The sequence below is a fragment of the Emys orbicularis genome, chromosome 1, assembly GCF_028017835.1.
Source record: "Emys orbicularis isolate rEmyOrb1 chromosome 1, rEmyOrb1.hap1, whole genome shotgun sequence".
Classification (NCBI taxonomy): Eukaryota; Metazoa; Chordata; order Testudines; family Emydidae; genus Emys; species Emys orbicularis.
Genome location: NC_088683.1, coordinates 365764479 through 365779066, shown reverse-complemented (window position 1 = coordinate 365779066; position 14588 = coordinate 365764479). Strand labels below are relative to the sequence as shown.

General features: G+C 45.2%; 1 protein-coding gene across 1 annotated transcript; it reads right to left on the bottom strand.

Moving 5' to 3' along the window:
* Positions 1-12750: 12750 nt before the first annotated feature.
* LOC135895253 (olfactory receptor 51G2-like) lies at positions 12751-13686 on the bottom strand. The gene has a single exon (XM_065423328.1). The coding sequence runs from the start codon at positions 13684-13686 to the stop codon at positions 12751-12753; it is 936 nt and encodes a 311-aa protein (XP_065279400.1).
* Positions 13687-14588: the final 902 nt, after the last annotated feature.

Genomic DNA, 14588 nt, shown 5'->3' with positions numbered 1-14588 from the left:
GCCAAACCTCTTCACAATCCTTCTGTCCCTGCTGTGCCTGCTCTGAATCTTCAGAACATTGTGGCCGTAGAAGCATCTCCTGACGTCTGTCCAGGAAATCTTCATTTTCCCTTATGCAACGCAGTGTTGATACTCGTTTCTCCAGCCCTCGAACCTTCTCTTCCAATATGGAGACCAGCTTGCACTTTGTACAGACAAAGTCGCTTCTGTCCTGTGGAAGAAAGACAAACATGGCACAACCTGTGCAGGTTACAACAGCTGATCGCTCACCTTCCATATCCCTGTCCTCTTAAGAGCTTCCTCAGCTGTTGCAGGAACTACTCAGAGAAACCTGCAGATGAAAGCCTCAGTGAGCTCTCTCCAGGCGAACTCCCAGGCAAACTCCCTCTGTTAGCCTCTGCTGTTCGCCGCTCAGCTGGTTCGCTGCTGACTGCCCTTATATACCAGTCAGGCCCACTCAAGGCCCACCAACACAGCCCCCCTAATGCAGCACTTAGCGTACCTCCTCTCGGACAGCTCCCAGGCAAACTCCCTCTGTTAGCCTCTGCTGTTCGCCGCTCAGCTGGTTCGCTGCTGACTGCCCTTATATACCAGTCAGGCCCACTCAAGGCCCACCAACACAGCCCCCCTAATGCAGCACTTAGCGTACCTCCTCTCGGACAGCTCCCAGGCAAACTCCCTCTGTTAGCCTCTGCTGTTCGCCGCTCAGCTGGTTCGCTGCTGACTGCCCTTATATACCAGTCAGGCCCACTCAAGGCCCACCTGGAACAAAGCACTCCCAATTCACACTTTTCAAACAAACAAGCAAGCAATCAAGCACACGGTCAAACTGACCAACTGTCCCAGCAGCAGACACTCAGATACTCACCAACACAGCCCCCCTAATGCAGCACTTAGCGTACCTCCTCTCGGACAGCTCCCAGGCAAACTCCCTCTGTTAGCCTCTGCTGTTCGCCGCCTGATCCATCCCCTGTCGCTCATTCCCAGCTTCTGGCAAACAGAGGCTAGGGACACCCTCCCTGCCCATCCTGGCTCATAACCATAGATGTACCTATCCTACATGAATTTATCTAGTTATTTTTTTAACCGTTATGGTCTTGGATTTCACAACATCCTCTCGCAAGGAGTTCCACAGGTTGACTATGCATTGTGTGAAGAAATACTTCCTTTTGTTTCTTTTAAACCTGCTGCCTATTAATTTCATTTGGTGACCCCTAGTTCTTGTGTTATGAGAAGTAGTAAACAACACTTCCTTATCTACTTTCTCTACACCAGTCATGATTTTATAGACCTCAATCATATCTCCACTTAGCCAACTCTTTTCCAAGCTGAAAAGTCCCAGTCTTATTAATCTCTCCTCATATGGAAGCAGTTCCATACCCCTAATCATTTTTGTTGCCCTTTTCTGAAACTTTTCCAATTCCAATATATCTCTTTTGAGATGGGGAGACCACATTTCCACACAGTATTCAAGATTTTGGGGTACCATTGATTTATATAGAGGCAACATGATATTTTCTGTCCTAATAGCTATCCCTTTCTTAATGATTCCCAGCATTCTGTTCACTTTTTTTTTACTGCTGCTGCACACTGAGTGGATGTTTTCAGAGAACTATCCACAATGACTCCAAGATCTTTTTCTTGAGTGGTAACAGCTAATTTAGATCTTGCTGAAATAAAGGTCCCTTCCAACCCTGATAGTCTATGATTCTATGATTCTAAGAATAAGAATATAGAACCACATTTCTCCCTGGCAGCCCCCTTTCCTGCATTACAAACCCAGGGTGCAGGCCAGAGAAGGGAGATTCCACAAGACTCCATAGATAGAAAATTCCTTTGATTGTTCCAGGAGGGAAGGGACCTCCCCCTTTTCTTTGAGCAATGAAAAGGGGGACTGAGGATCCAGGGATCCCCAAGGTTAGGCACAGATCTCAGTGATCCACTGGTAGCTAGACCCACCCACCCACAATTGCTGTGCCTCCACAACTACTCTAGGAACCTCTCCAGTTCCCTGCTATCACAGGTTCATCAGAGATGTGCTACCAGGCCCTGTACAATAGCCATTTGTAATGATGCTGCCTTTTTTGGGACACTTCTGAGAGTGTCAATTCAGGACAAATTGCTTGGAGCAAGGCAGTCACAGCCCAAAGCTGGGTGTCCTTTATTACTAAGGCATGCCAAACCAGCCAAACAGAGAGGACTTCGGTCTTACCCCAGTGGATAACCAGAAGTCATAAAAGCAAGTGCTTCAGACAATCCAGTTTCCCAGTATCACCACCAGCAGCCACTTGTTATGGGGATGAATGGTTATGAAAACCAATACCCCAGTAAAAAAAAAAAAAGGTTCTCCTCTAGAAATGGGACCCACTGAGAAATCCTTACTCGGGGATTAGGGTTTAAACACTCTGAGCTCATTTCGAATGTCATATTTCTAGACCAAGCCAATATACAAGTCAGATCTTACAAATCACACTGTTGCCAAACCTTTAGAATCTAAAATCTACAGGTTTATTTATAGAAATAAAGAAATATAAATGAGAGTTAAAATAGGTTACATGGAACCAATTACATGCAGTAATGGCACAGTTCTTGGTTCAGGCTTGTAACAGTGACAGATAAACTGCAGGTTCAAATCAAGTCCCTGGAGTACATCCACAGCTGGAATGGGTCATTCAGTCCTTTGTTCAGAGCTTCAGTTTGCAACAAGGTTCCTGCAGAAGTAAGAAGCAGGATTGAAAACAAGATGGAGGAGATGCAGCTGCCTTTTATAGTCTCTTGCCATGTGGCCTCTGCTTTCCTTGTTCTGAAGACAAGCAATCAAGCACATGGCATGGAAAAACCTTAGAGTTCTGTCCATAGGCTTGTCCCTGCATGCCTTGCCTGAGTCACAAGGCGTATTTGCCTTCTCTCAATGGGTCAGTTGTATAGCTGATGGTCCTTAATGGGCCATCCAGCAGGCTAGGCAGTGCTGACACCAAATTCCCTGGGGTGTCACCCAGAAGCATAGCACAAGTTTGAACTACAGACAGTATAGAGCCAATACTTATAAATTTAAATACAAAATGATACGCATATACAGATAGCATAATCATAACCAGCAAATCACGACCTTTTCATAGACACCTCACATGGCAACCTTTGTACAATATTTGCTGCAAATGTATAACAGTGGTTGCAACAATGATCTATACGGTCACAGTTTCTGTCAATAACATCACACCATTGCCTGCAGTATCTGCTGAAGGGGGCATTGTACAGGGTGGAGGCGGCTGCACAGAGATGGGAAGGCTGGTTAGAGTAGCTGATGGGCACAATTCCTCAGCCATAGCCTGGCAGGGAGGTTTCGACCTTTCCATACCCAGAGTGCAGCCATAGACTCCGTAAGTGCAAACACAATTTATGTTACGAGGACGAGGCAGATGAAAAGCCTCCAATTTCTCTTGGGGATCCAGGCAGCTGCAGCTGGGCAGCATCATGTCAGCTGAGCTTTCAGAGAAAAATGATCCATTTTCTATGAAAAGTCACCCAAAAAAATGAATGAAAAATGAAACATTTTAGTTTCGGTCAACATTTTTCATGGGAGCGGGGGAGACGGACTCTCTGTTTTCCAGCCCAGACATAGCTCAAACAATGAGCCTTTATCTCTCCTACTGCAGGACCACAACCCTAGGTGGCAGCACTAGCCCCCCATCGGCCTCCCTCCGAGAGCAACCCCTGGACCTCTGTTAGGGTGGCTATGCCATCTCTATAACACAGGAAGCCCCTGGAAAAGGGTTGTCTTTAGCAGACCATACATCAGTGGAATAATTTAAAAACCTAAGAATGGCCACATTGGGTCAGACCAATTTTCCATCCAGCCCAGTGTCCTGTCTTGTGACAGTGGCCAGTGCAGTTACTTCAGAAGGAATTAACAGAACAGGGAAATTATCGAGTGATCCATCCCCTGCGTCTCCTCCTAGATTCTGGCAGTCAGAGGTTTAGGGACACCCTGACCATCTTGGTTAATAACTATTGATGGACCTATCCTCCATGAAGTTATCTAGTTCTTTTTTGGACCTGTTATACTTTTGGATTTCCCAACATTCCTTGTTAATTCCTCAGGATGACCGTGCATTGTGTGAAAAAGTACTTTCTTTTGTTTTTTAAACATGCTGCCTACTAACTTCACTGGGTGACCCCTGGTTCTTGTGAAGGAGTAAATAACACTTCATTATTCACTTTCTCCACAGCACTCATGATCTTATAGACCTCTATCATATCCTCCCCATGGTGAGAAGAGCCCCGGGCGGGCGGGCTGGCTGGAACCCCCTCCCTCCCACCCAGCCGCTCCACGCCTCCTCTCCTGAGACCTCAACCACCCCATGGGAAAAGCTTGTCTCTTCCCAAAGAACCTCAGTTGTTTATATGTGCCATGCAGATTCCAGGGCAGCTGAGGAGGTGGTTGTGATGCTACCCCCATCTGATTATGACATAGTTATGATGCATCTTGTACAAAACATGTCTTGTGAGGTGTCTGTGGAAACATTATGGTTTGCAGAATATGATGATCCTATTTGTGTGCATGTGTCCTTTTTGTATGTGAAGTTATGAATATTGACTATGTATCTGTATTTCAAATGTAGTTACACTGGGTGACACCCACTAGGCAAAATGCTTCCAGTCTGGACTGGTGATTGTGAAGGGCCTATTCAGGGCAATGGGCCATTATGGAAAACAATAGGCCCTTGAATAAACTTATCCCCCACCTGGTGAGCCTTCCTGAGAACCGTCCTGTCATAAATATAAAGGGAAGGGTAACAACCTTCCTGTATACAGTACTATAAAATCCCTCCTGGCCAGGGGCACAAAATCCTTTTACCTGTAAAGGGTAAAAAAGCTCAGGTAACCTAGCTGGCATTTGACCAAAAGGACCAATAAGGGGACAAGATACTTCAAATCGGGGGGGGGGGGGGGGAGGCTTTGTTTTTGTCTGTCCTTTGTCTGTCTGTTCTGTGGCTTGCCAGAGACATATCAAGAAAGCAAGCAATCCAACTCCATTAGAATTAGTAAATGCTAGCAAAGGAATGTGTTAACTTTAATTTTTGGTTGTGATTTTCTCTGTGCTGAGAGGAAGGTGTATTCCTGGTTTTCTTTTTGTAACTTTAAAGTTTTGCTCAGAGGGAAATCTTCTGTGTTTTGAATCTGATTGCCCTGTGAGATTATCTTCCATTATAATTTTACAGAGGTGCTTCTTTTACCTTTTTTCTTTCTAATACATTTCTGGGTTTTTTTAGAATTTGGCTGGTTTTCTCAGTGTCCTAAAAAAAACCCAGGTTGGTCTGTGCTCATCTTTTTTATTTTCAAGCCTCCCCAGGAAAGGGGGTGCAGAGCTTGGGGGATATTAGGGAGGAGTAGGAAATCCAATTGGTCCTTTCCCTGAGTTTTCTCTAATCACCTGGTGGCAGCGTTACCTAATCCAAGGTACAAGGGAGAATTTGTGCCTTGGGGAGTTTTTAACCTAAGCTGGTAGAAATAAGCTTAGGGGGTCTTTCATGTGGGTCCCCACATCTGTACCCTAGAGTTCATAGTGGGGAGGGAACCCTGACACCTCCGGACAGCATATACATAATGGCTGCTATGACTCAGCAGGGCAGATAAGGGCATGTGACCAGACTACATGACAGTAAACTCCATTTTGGTACCTGTACTTTCCTACTATATAAGGTGGGGTGTGTCATCATCTCTTGGCCTCACTCCCCACAAAAGAAAACTCCTGGAAACATCTGAGGAACAAAGACTGACCTGGGGGAAGTGCTAGTCCCAGGCTAAAGGGATTTCTAGCCTTCGTATGAAAACTTGATGGACTGGTTGTATCATCAGTCAGGGTGAGAAATTGGTAATTCATAGCCAATCTATCTAGTATGTTAGGCTTAGTTTGCATTTTTGTTTATTTGTTAGGTTATCTACTTTGATCTCTTTGCTGTCACTTATAATCACTTAAAATCCATCTTTTAGTTGATAGTAAACTTGTTTTATGCTTTATCTTCACCAGCATGTTTTGAGTATCGTGTCTGGGGGAAATCTCAACTCTGTGTACAAAGGCTGTTGCATATCTTTCCCACATCAAGTGGAAAGTGACCTATATTATTGAGCTGACACTGTACAGGCACCTGTGCAGTGAAAGACGATATATGCGGCACTATGCCCCATATTTTTCATAGAAATATTGTTATAATACAATTTTGGCATAACTAAGATGTGGTTTATGCAAGTCTGAGCCCAGGCTGGAAAATGTGTCAGGCCTGTGAAAGGAATGCCTGGAGTTTTAAGCTGCAAGCAGGTGCAATTTGTCTTCAAGAAACTCTGAAACCTGCTTAAAACAACACTTAGGGTGAGCAATTACTACTTCTAGCTGGTTTCTTTAATGTATTCAGCTTACTTTGTGTGTTTGTTTTATCTGCTCAGTAATCTGCTTTGCTCTGTTTGATATCCCTTATAATCACTTAAAAACTTTAAGTTAATAAACTTGTTTTATTTTCTCTAAACCCAATTTGTGGAATTCATAACTGGTGGGAGTGGTCAAAGAGCTGTGCCTATCTTCCTCCACATTGAAGGAGGAGGTGGATTTCAATTAGCTTATGCTGTATGGTTCTCTGTGCAGCACAAGACAAGACAATTTTGGGTTTACACTCCAGCGGGGGCATGCACTTGAGTGCCTGGCAATTCCTTAGCTGAAAGCCTTCCCATGCAGTACTGATTTCAGTGTCTGTGTCTTTCTGCAGCTGGTTGTGTCCCTACCCATGTGTGTGTGCTGTAGGAGGCTTGAGGGCCTGGCTCAGCAGGACAGGGTGAGGGAGCCAAAACTGGTGGAACAGATGGGCTTAGTGGTACCCTAGTACATCAGGTGGCACCCCGCAAGGGGGGACAACCCATCACTGTGGTACAGAGTCATGTGCACAGCTGATTGCTTTGAGACTCTGGTGGTGATTTTAAGTGAGTTTTAAGTGTGTTGGCTGGAGAACAGTCAAAGTGGTTACCAGTTTGTTATTTTCTGTTTGCTTATTTCAGGCAAGGGAAGTAGGGACAGAAAAGCAGGAAAATGAGTGAAAGTGAAGTTACAAAAGAAGCTAGAGTTCTGCAGGTTACAGGCAGAAGAGAGAGAGAAAGAGCACCAGAGACAGATGGAATTAATTACAGATAAAATAACAGGAAGCAGAAGAAGCCAGACAGAAAGCAGCCCACCAGAGGGCCAGGGAGGAAGTAGCAGCCAGGCAAAAAGCTGCCCTGTAATTGAAAGATAAAGAAATCGAAGCCCAGAAGCAAGTCATGGAACTGCAAACCAAGGAGATGTAGGAGAGGGGAAAAGAGAGGAAGCATGAACTGGATTTGATAGAGAGGCAGTGTTAGCGAACTTATTTCTTTACTTTCCCACTTCCCTGGTCCTTTTCGCATGAACAAAGAGCAACAAGACCCGAAGTCCGAAGGTGCAAACAATCTGATGTTTATTGGGGTGAACTTTCAGCAAGCTTAAATCCAAGTATATAGTAATATTCTCAGCTATACCTTAACCAATCATTCTACTTAAATTTATCTAACCAATCCTAACATATTGTAACATAATTAGCTAACCAATTATATCTTACCACCTTAATTAGTTTACACCCAGCAAAATTAATTATACAGGAGACAAAAACAATCACAGAACCAGAGACCATGCAAATAAACATAGCAAAGTGGAAACTCTAATGACAAAACAATACAGAAGTGAGGATTTCACAACTACATCTATAAAGACACAAGGGTTCCCAGCTGTGTCTAGTGATAAGTGAGTTCTTATCAAACAAAAAACTATTAAACTAAATTTCCTTTTACACCGTCTAGACTCTTCCCTTTCTCTAAAGTGAGAAATCGGATTACCTTTCTAACAGTCCCAGATTGCCTTATTTCAATATAACTGGTTTAAAATGTGTAAGAACGTGACCATACACTTTCCAGTTTATGGCTGCTCCCACTGCTTAGCCAAAGGCCTTAGCTTAAAAACAGAGCCTCAGACTGTCACAGTGAGAGAAGGCCCTTACACAGATTCTTTCTTTTATACCTTTATAATTAGCTAAATGAAAAAACATATGCCTAAATTCTTAAAGTATAGGCCTTTACAGACAGGCCTGAATATCTATATCCTAACAGGCAGAACCATTACCACCCACCAGGGGGCCCCACTTCTCCAAAAATCCACAAATGAGAGGGGTTGTGTCCTGGATACAGCGAGATATGGGACATTGCTGAATACTTCATCACCTGTGTGTTGATGTGAGAGGCTGTGTGTGCTCCATGAGATTCGAGAGGATCAGAAGATGATCATTTTGCTTGCAAAGTTGTCTGGGAGAGCTCTGGATATATTTAATAAGATGCCAATGGGTGATGCTCCAAATTATGGTTAATTCAAGGAAATGGTTTTAAAACAGTTTCAGATTACACCTGAAACGTATAGAGTAAAATTTAGAACCCTTAAGAGAGGGGCTGGGATGAGTAATGTGGCATATGTAAACCAAAGGAGAGATTTGATGGATAAGTAGGTAAGGGGGAAAGGTATTTCAAGCTTTGAAGAAATGTGTGATCTGGTTGCTCAGGAGCATTTCCTGAATATATGTAATGATGATATGAAACGGTGTTTATGGTATAAGAGGGTAAAAATTGTTGACGAACTTGCAACTTCTGCTGATCAATTTGAACAGTCCCAAGCATCTATTTGAAACAAATCACAGGCAGAGGTGATTAAGTTTGGTGGGAACCACGATTCCCATTTTACCCCTTGTAAGAAGGAGGGTGGATGGGAGGCTGGACGCTCACTTCCCCAGTTTCACTCCTCCAAGAGCAAAAGAGCCCAGGAGGTGCTCTTGTTGTAACTCCATTGAGCACCTGAGGAATAAATGCCCTGTGCTGAGTGAGAACAGGCATCAAGTAACTCAGGGAAATACTGCTACGCAGGGCACAGAGGCACCTCAGGCACTTGCCACTTATCATACAGGGTTTGTAAAAGTAGCCACTGCACAGCCTGGCAAGAAGCACATAAAGGCTGTCAAAGTGAAAAGCAAAGAGCTTGCTGGGTGGAGGGATACAGGTGCAGAAATCTCTGTGGTCAGGGGAGGCCTTGTTCAGGAGAAAGACATACTGCCAGGACAGATGGCGAAGCTTTTGTTAGTAGGGGTCACAAAATCCTTGTGCCTCTGGCTAAAGTGCACATGAAAACTGAGGATTTGGAAGCTGAATTAACAGTTTCTGCTGTTCCCCACAACCCAACCCAAATATTATTGGGGAATGACTTTTTCAATGTGGCTCGGGCTGTCCAGGGGTCTGTCAGCAGCAAGGAGGAATCTTTTCCTGAAGCCCCAGAGGAAAAGAGTAAAGTCACAGAAACTGCTAGGGAAATGGGATCGTGTCTCTTTAATTCCTCTATAGCAGTGGGAGACAGTCTGGGGTGGGTGTGATTGAGACCCACTCCTATGGCCCGTAGCTATTTAATTTGGGCTTGAACAGGGACTGAGAGTGGCTGGCTCACTACAAAAGCATTTTTCCCTCTCTTGGTATTGACACCTCCTCATCAATTATTGGGAGTGGGCAACATCCACCCTGATTGAATTGGCCTTGTCGTCACTAGTTCTCCACTTGTAAGGTAACTCCCTTCTCTTCATGTGCCAGTATATTTATGCTTGTATCTGTAATTTTCACTCCATGCATCTGAAGAAGTGGTCTTTTACCCATGAAAGCTTATGCCCAAATAAATCTGTTAGTCTTAAAGGTACAACAGGACTCCTCATGGTTTTTGATAACAATGTACAAGCACATTCACAGGGATGAAATACCAGCTACTAACGGGCTCTTTAATGTAGTAGGTAAAGGTATAACAAGAACCAGTGGCTGGAAACTGAGGCCAGATAAATTAAATTTGGAAATGTGGCACACATTTTTAAACACGACTGTGCTTTACCCAGTGGAACAAACTCCCAAGGGAGGTGGTGGATTCTCCTTATCCCTCCAAACAAAGACTGCATGCATTCCTGTAAAAGACGCTTTAGAGGAACACAAGTTATGTGTTAGTCAAATACAAGTCATTAGGCTCAATACAGGGATAACAGGGTCAAATTCTGCAGCCTGTGCTATACAGAAGGTCAGACTAGTTCAGTGGTTCTCATTCTTTGTGTCTGTAAGAGTTTACGCCCTCCTCCTCCCGCCACACTAATACATATACTGATGTATGCAGGGGCGGGGCTTCAACTGAATCAATTTATGTTTCTTTGTTTTTCACTTGAGTTTTTCTTTGGTGCGTGAATGACCCAAGGATCCATTGGAATAAGAGCCAAAGCTGTGACGTTGCACTCTATATGATTTTATGAAAATATGCTAATGAGGTTAAATATAATGTAACTGGAATATGCTTCATGAGAAAAGGTCTCTTGTAAGTTATCCTTACAAAGCTTATAATCTACTGAGTGTGTTCATCCTATTTGTATAAATGTACCACTCTTGTATCTGAAACTAGAAATATGAAATATAACTTTGAGGGCCTATTGTAATTATTCAAAGTGTGGGCCATTAATGGTGGTTTGGAATCTTGATGACTCCCATTAACCAGGACAATTGACTGCAGATGGCTGTGTTTTACTTGTAAGTCTCCCTGTATATATGTGTGCTGGCAAGTGGGTAATAAAGTCTTGCAGTGACATGTGATCATGTCACCTGAACTGGAATCCATCTTTAACCTGGTGCTTTTCCACTGAGAAGGGGGGGTGGGAACCCAGAGAGGGACAAAGGATTCCCACCTTATGCAAAAGATATATAAATGGGTGGAACAGAACAAAGAGGGCTGCAATCATGAGAAATCCCCTAGCTACCACCTGAGCTGGAACAAGGGCTGTGCCAGGGGAAAGGACTGTGCCCAGACTAGGAAAGCATCCAGTCTGTGAAAGAAACTTATTGAAACATCTCTCAGGGTGAAATTTTATCTGTATTAAGTTGTATTACTGTATTAGGCTTAGATTTGCGTGTTTTATTTTATTTTCAGTTGTCCTAAAACCCAGGGATTTGGTCTATGCTCACTTTGTTAACCTATCGGTTGGTATATTATTCTCACCCCCCCCCCAAAGGGGGTGAAGGGGCTTGGGGAGATATTTTTGGGGGGATAGGGCTCCAAGTGGCCTCTCCCTGAGTGTTTGTTTAAATCACTTAGGGGTGGCAGCAATACCATCTAAGGACAAGGAAAGGATTTGTGCCTTGGGGAAGTTTTTAACCTAAGCTGGTGGAATATAAACTTAGGGGGTCTTTCATGCGGGTCCCCACATCTGTACCCCAGAGTTCAGAGTGGGGAGGGAACCCTGACAGCCTGAGATACTTAAAACAAGATCCCCCTGTGTGGGGTCACATTAATTCAGTCTTCTCCAAAACACAGGCTCTGCTACCCTCCAGTCCCATCCTCCTCCTTTACTCAGGAGCCCCCCACCACCCTGATTGCAGGGGTCAGTGTTGATTCAGGCTTTCCACATCCCCTGCTTCTCCTTTTCTCCTGAGCCCCCACCTCCTGCCCCATCTCTTCCCACTAGTCCCTGCCCCCTGCTCCTCCACTTCCCCTGAGCCTCTGCACCCCGGCCAGGCTGGAGACGGGCCATGGTAAGAGCTGCCCCAGAAGCCCAGGATGCTGTGGGGAGCCCCAGACTCTGCACCATCCCTGGGTTGAACATCCAGGGAGGTGGGAACACAGGCTGGGGGCTTCTCTCAGGACCCCCAGCTCCCTGCCCAGGGTAGGTGAAGGGTCTAGAGCTCCTCACAGCTGCTCTAGTTCACTGGGCAGCTCTTCCATGGCCCGACACTGGCTTCTGGCCTGGAGAGGGGGTGGAGCCTCGTTTAATCAGGAGGAGCAGGATGTGGGTTTTGGGGGAAGAGATGGGGCAGAGGGTTGGGCCTTGGGGGAAGAGGAGGAGAACAGGGTGGGACCTCAAGGTGGAAGAAGAGCGGCTGGAGTGGGGTCATAAAGGAGACGTGGCTCCTGCATGTGTCCTGCTTTTGCCTTTTGGATAGGTGGTCACCCTACAGTGAATGGACTGGGCTGGGATAGGAGATAGCTGAGACTGTGTGGGGGAGCAGAGCACTCTTTCCACCCCTGGAGCAGGGCAAATGGAGGGGAGGAAGAGGGAATCTGGGCTTGTGTCTCTTGCCAGGAATCCTGTGTGTCAGACCCTCACACACACACAGCTCTGCCACAGAGGGGAGTGAGCTCAGTGGGAGTGTTGTGTGCAGGATGGGTGTCTGGGCCCCATGAATAGCCCCTGTCCACAGCTGCTGCAGCGCCAATGGATCACGCAGCACCCAGAGCGCTCAGGAAGGGATGTTTAACCAGAAACGGAACAGTGAAAGGCCAGGTGTAATGGGAAACAGCATCCACATCCCTTCTCTTTATTGACTCTACAGGCAGGAATTCTGAGGTTAGAGAAGCCACTGACACAGATCTTTATGGGCCAAAATCCCACCAGTCCCCCAGCTCTCCATAAATACAGTCACTTTGCAAATGCTGCTGCCTTCCTTCCACCAGTGCTCTAGCCTCCCTCACCAACCCCTCCCACATTGCTCCAGGCTTTAGATCCCATCAGAACTTCTCTTTCCAAAGTGGAGATCATTAGCTCATTCCATCTTGGATGTCAGGGTCTGGGATGGAATATGGGGCGTGTGTTTTTCACGGCCAGTGTCAACAGTGCTGGAGTTGGGTGATGAACTCACTGTTCACTTAAAGAACACCCTGATTATCCTTGCACGAAGGTGTTTGCTTTTCACGCTGTACACGATTGGGTTCATCAGGGGCGGAACCAGCACGTAGACGTAGCCCAGGAAAATCTGAAGCAAGTGAGAAGAGCTGTTCCCGAATCTGTGTATCACAGACAAGCCGATATGTGGTAAGTAGAAGAGCACGATGGCGCACAGGTGGGATACACAGGTGTTCAGGGCCCTGAGTCTCTCCGCGTGGGATGCGACACTCAGCACTGTTTTGAGGATCATCACATAGGAGAGAAAGATGAGCAATGAGTCCAACCCCACCATTAAAAGTTTAATAGACAAGCCATAGATGATGTTGACTGTGATATCGGAACAAGCCATCTTCATGACGTCCTGGTGCAGGCAGTAGGAATGGGACAGGACATTGGCTCGACAGTATCGGAACCGTTTCAGGAGAAAGGGGAGTGGGAGTATTAGGACCACTGATCTTAGCACAGCCATCAGTCCCATCTTAGCTATTCTTGGTGGGGTTAAGATGGAAGCATATCTTAGTGGGTTAGAGAGCGCAATGAAGCGGTCAAAGGCCATCAAGAAGAGAACGGAGGATTCAATATTTGAAAGAGAGTCGATGAAGAAGAGCTGGGCGAAACAGGCATCGAGGCTTATCTCCCTCGAGTTAAATAATAATATCCCCAGTGTTGTTGGTATGGTGGATATCGATAAGCCAAGGTCTGTGATGACCAACATGGAAAGGAAAATGAACATGGGCTCATGGAGGGTTTGATCTGTTTTTATAATGAACAGAATAACTGAATTGCTTACTATCGAAATGACATACATTAGGCAGAATGGGACAGAGATCCAGAGGTGGACGTCTTCCTGCCCAGGTATCCCAGTGAGAAGGAACACTACAGAGTTGAATTTGGTGTCATTGACACCTGACATAATGTACTGGGCAGCTCCAAGGTGTTTTGAACTTTCCTTCCTGAAAGGAAAAAGAACAGGAGACTACATGATATTTAACTAGACACCTTTCTGCTCTCAGTGCAAGTCTAGAGGTTCCCAGGAGCTCAAGGAAAATTAGCAAAATCATAATATTGGATATACACCACTGATAGGAAGACAAGCACTTCCAGACTGGATCAGACCTGTAGTCCATCTAGCTCAGTATCCAGTGGCCAGTTCCAGATGCGTCAGAGGAAGGTGGAAGAAGCCCCGCAATAGGCACCCATGAGATAACCAGCGCCCAGGGAAAATTTCTCCCTGACACCCACTAGTTAGACATATTTTGTGGTGTAAATCAGGAAGAGTTTAGAGCAATTCCAAGACTTTATTTAAAACAATCCTCACTACTGTAATTGGATTTTCTGGTTACCCATATAAACATCCCGTCCCTCTTTGAATCCTGCTAACCTCTTGGCCCCATTGATATCTTGTGGCTGGGAGTTCCGCAGCCCCCTTCAGCACTGTGTGATTTTGCAATTGTGACCTTCCCAAAGACACCCTCTCTGGCCCTCCACTTCTGAGTTTGGCCCATTTTATGATGACATGATTCTAAACAACTGGCCAGTTGAAAACGGTCTTTGCATCTGTGTATCCTCGATTGAAGATATTTATAAATGTGTTTCATATAATTTTCTCCACTCCTGACACTTCAAAATTATGCCACTGCCTCTTTGCAGTACATGAGATAAATTCTTATTGCCATTTTCTTAATTCAATAATATTGACTTCAACTGCGTCACTCCAGATCTACTTGTGTAAATTCAGTCAGAACTGGGTTCTATTTACTTTCCCTTACCAGATGTTCCCAGAGATATACTCTGACCCCAAGAATACCTCCAAGA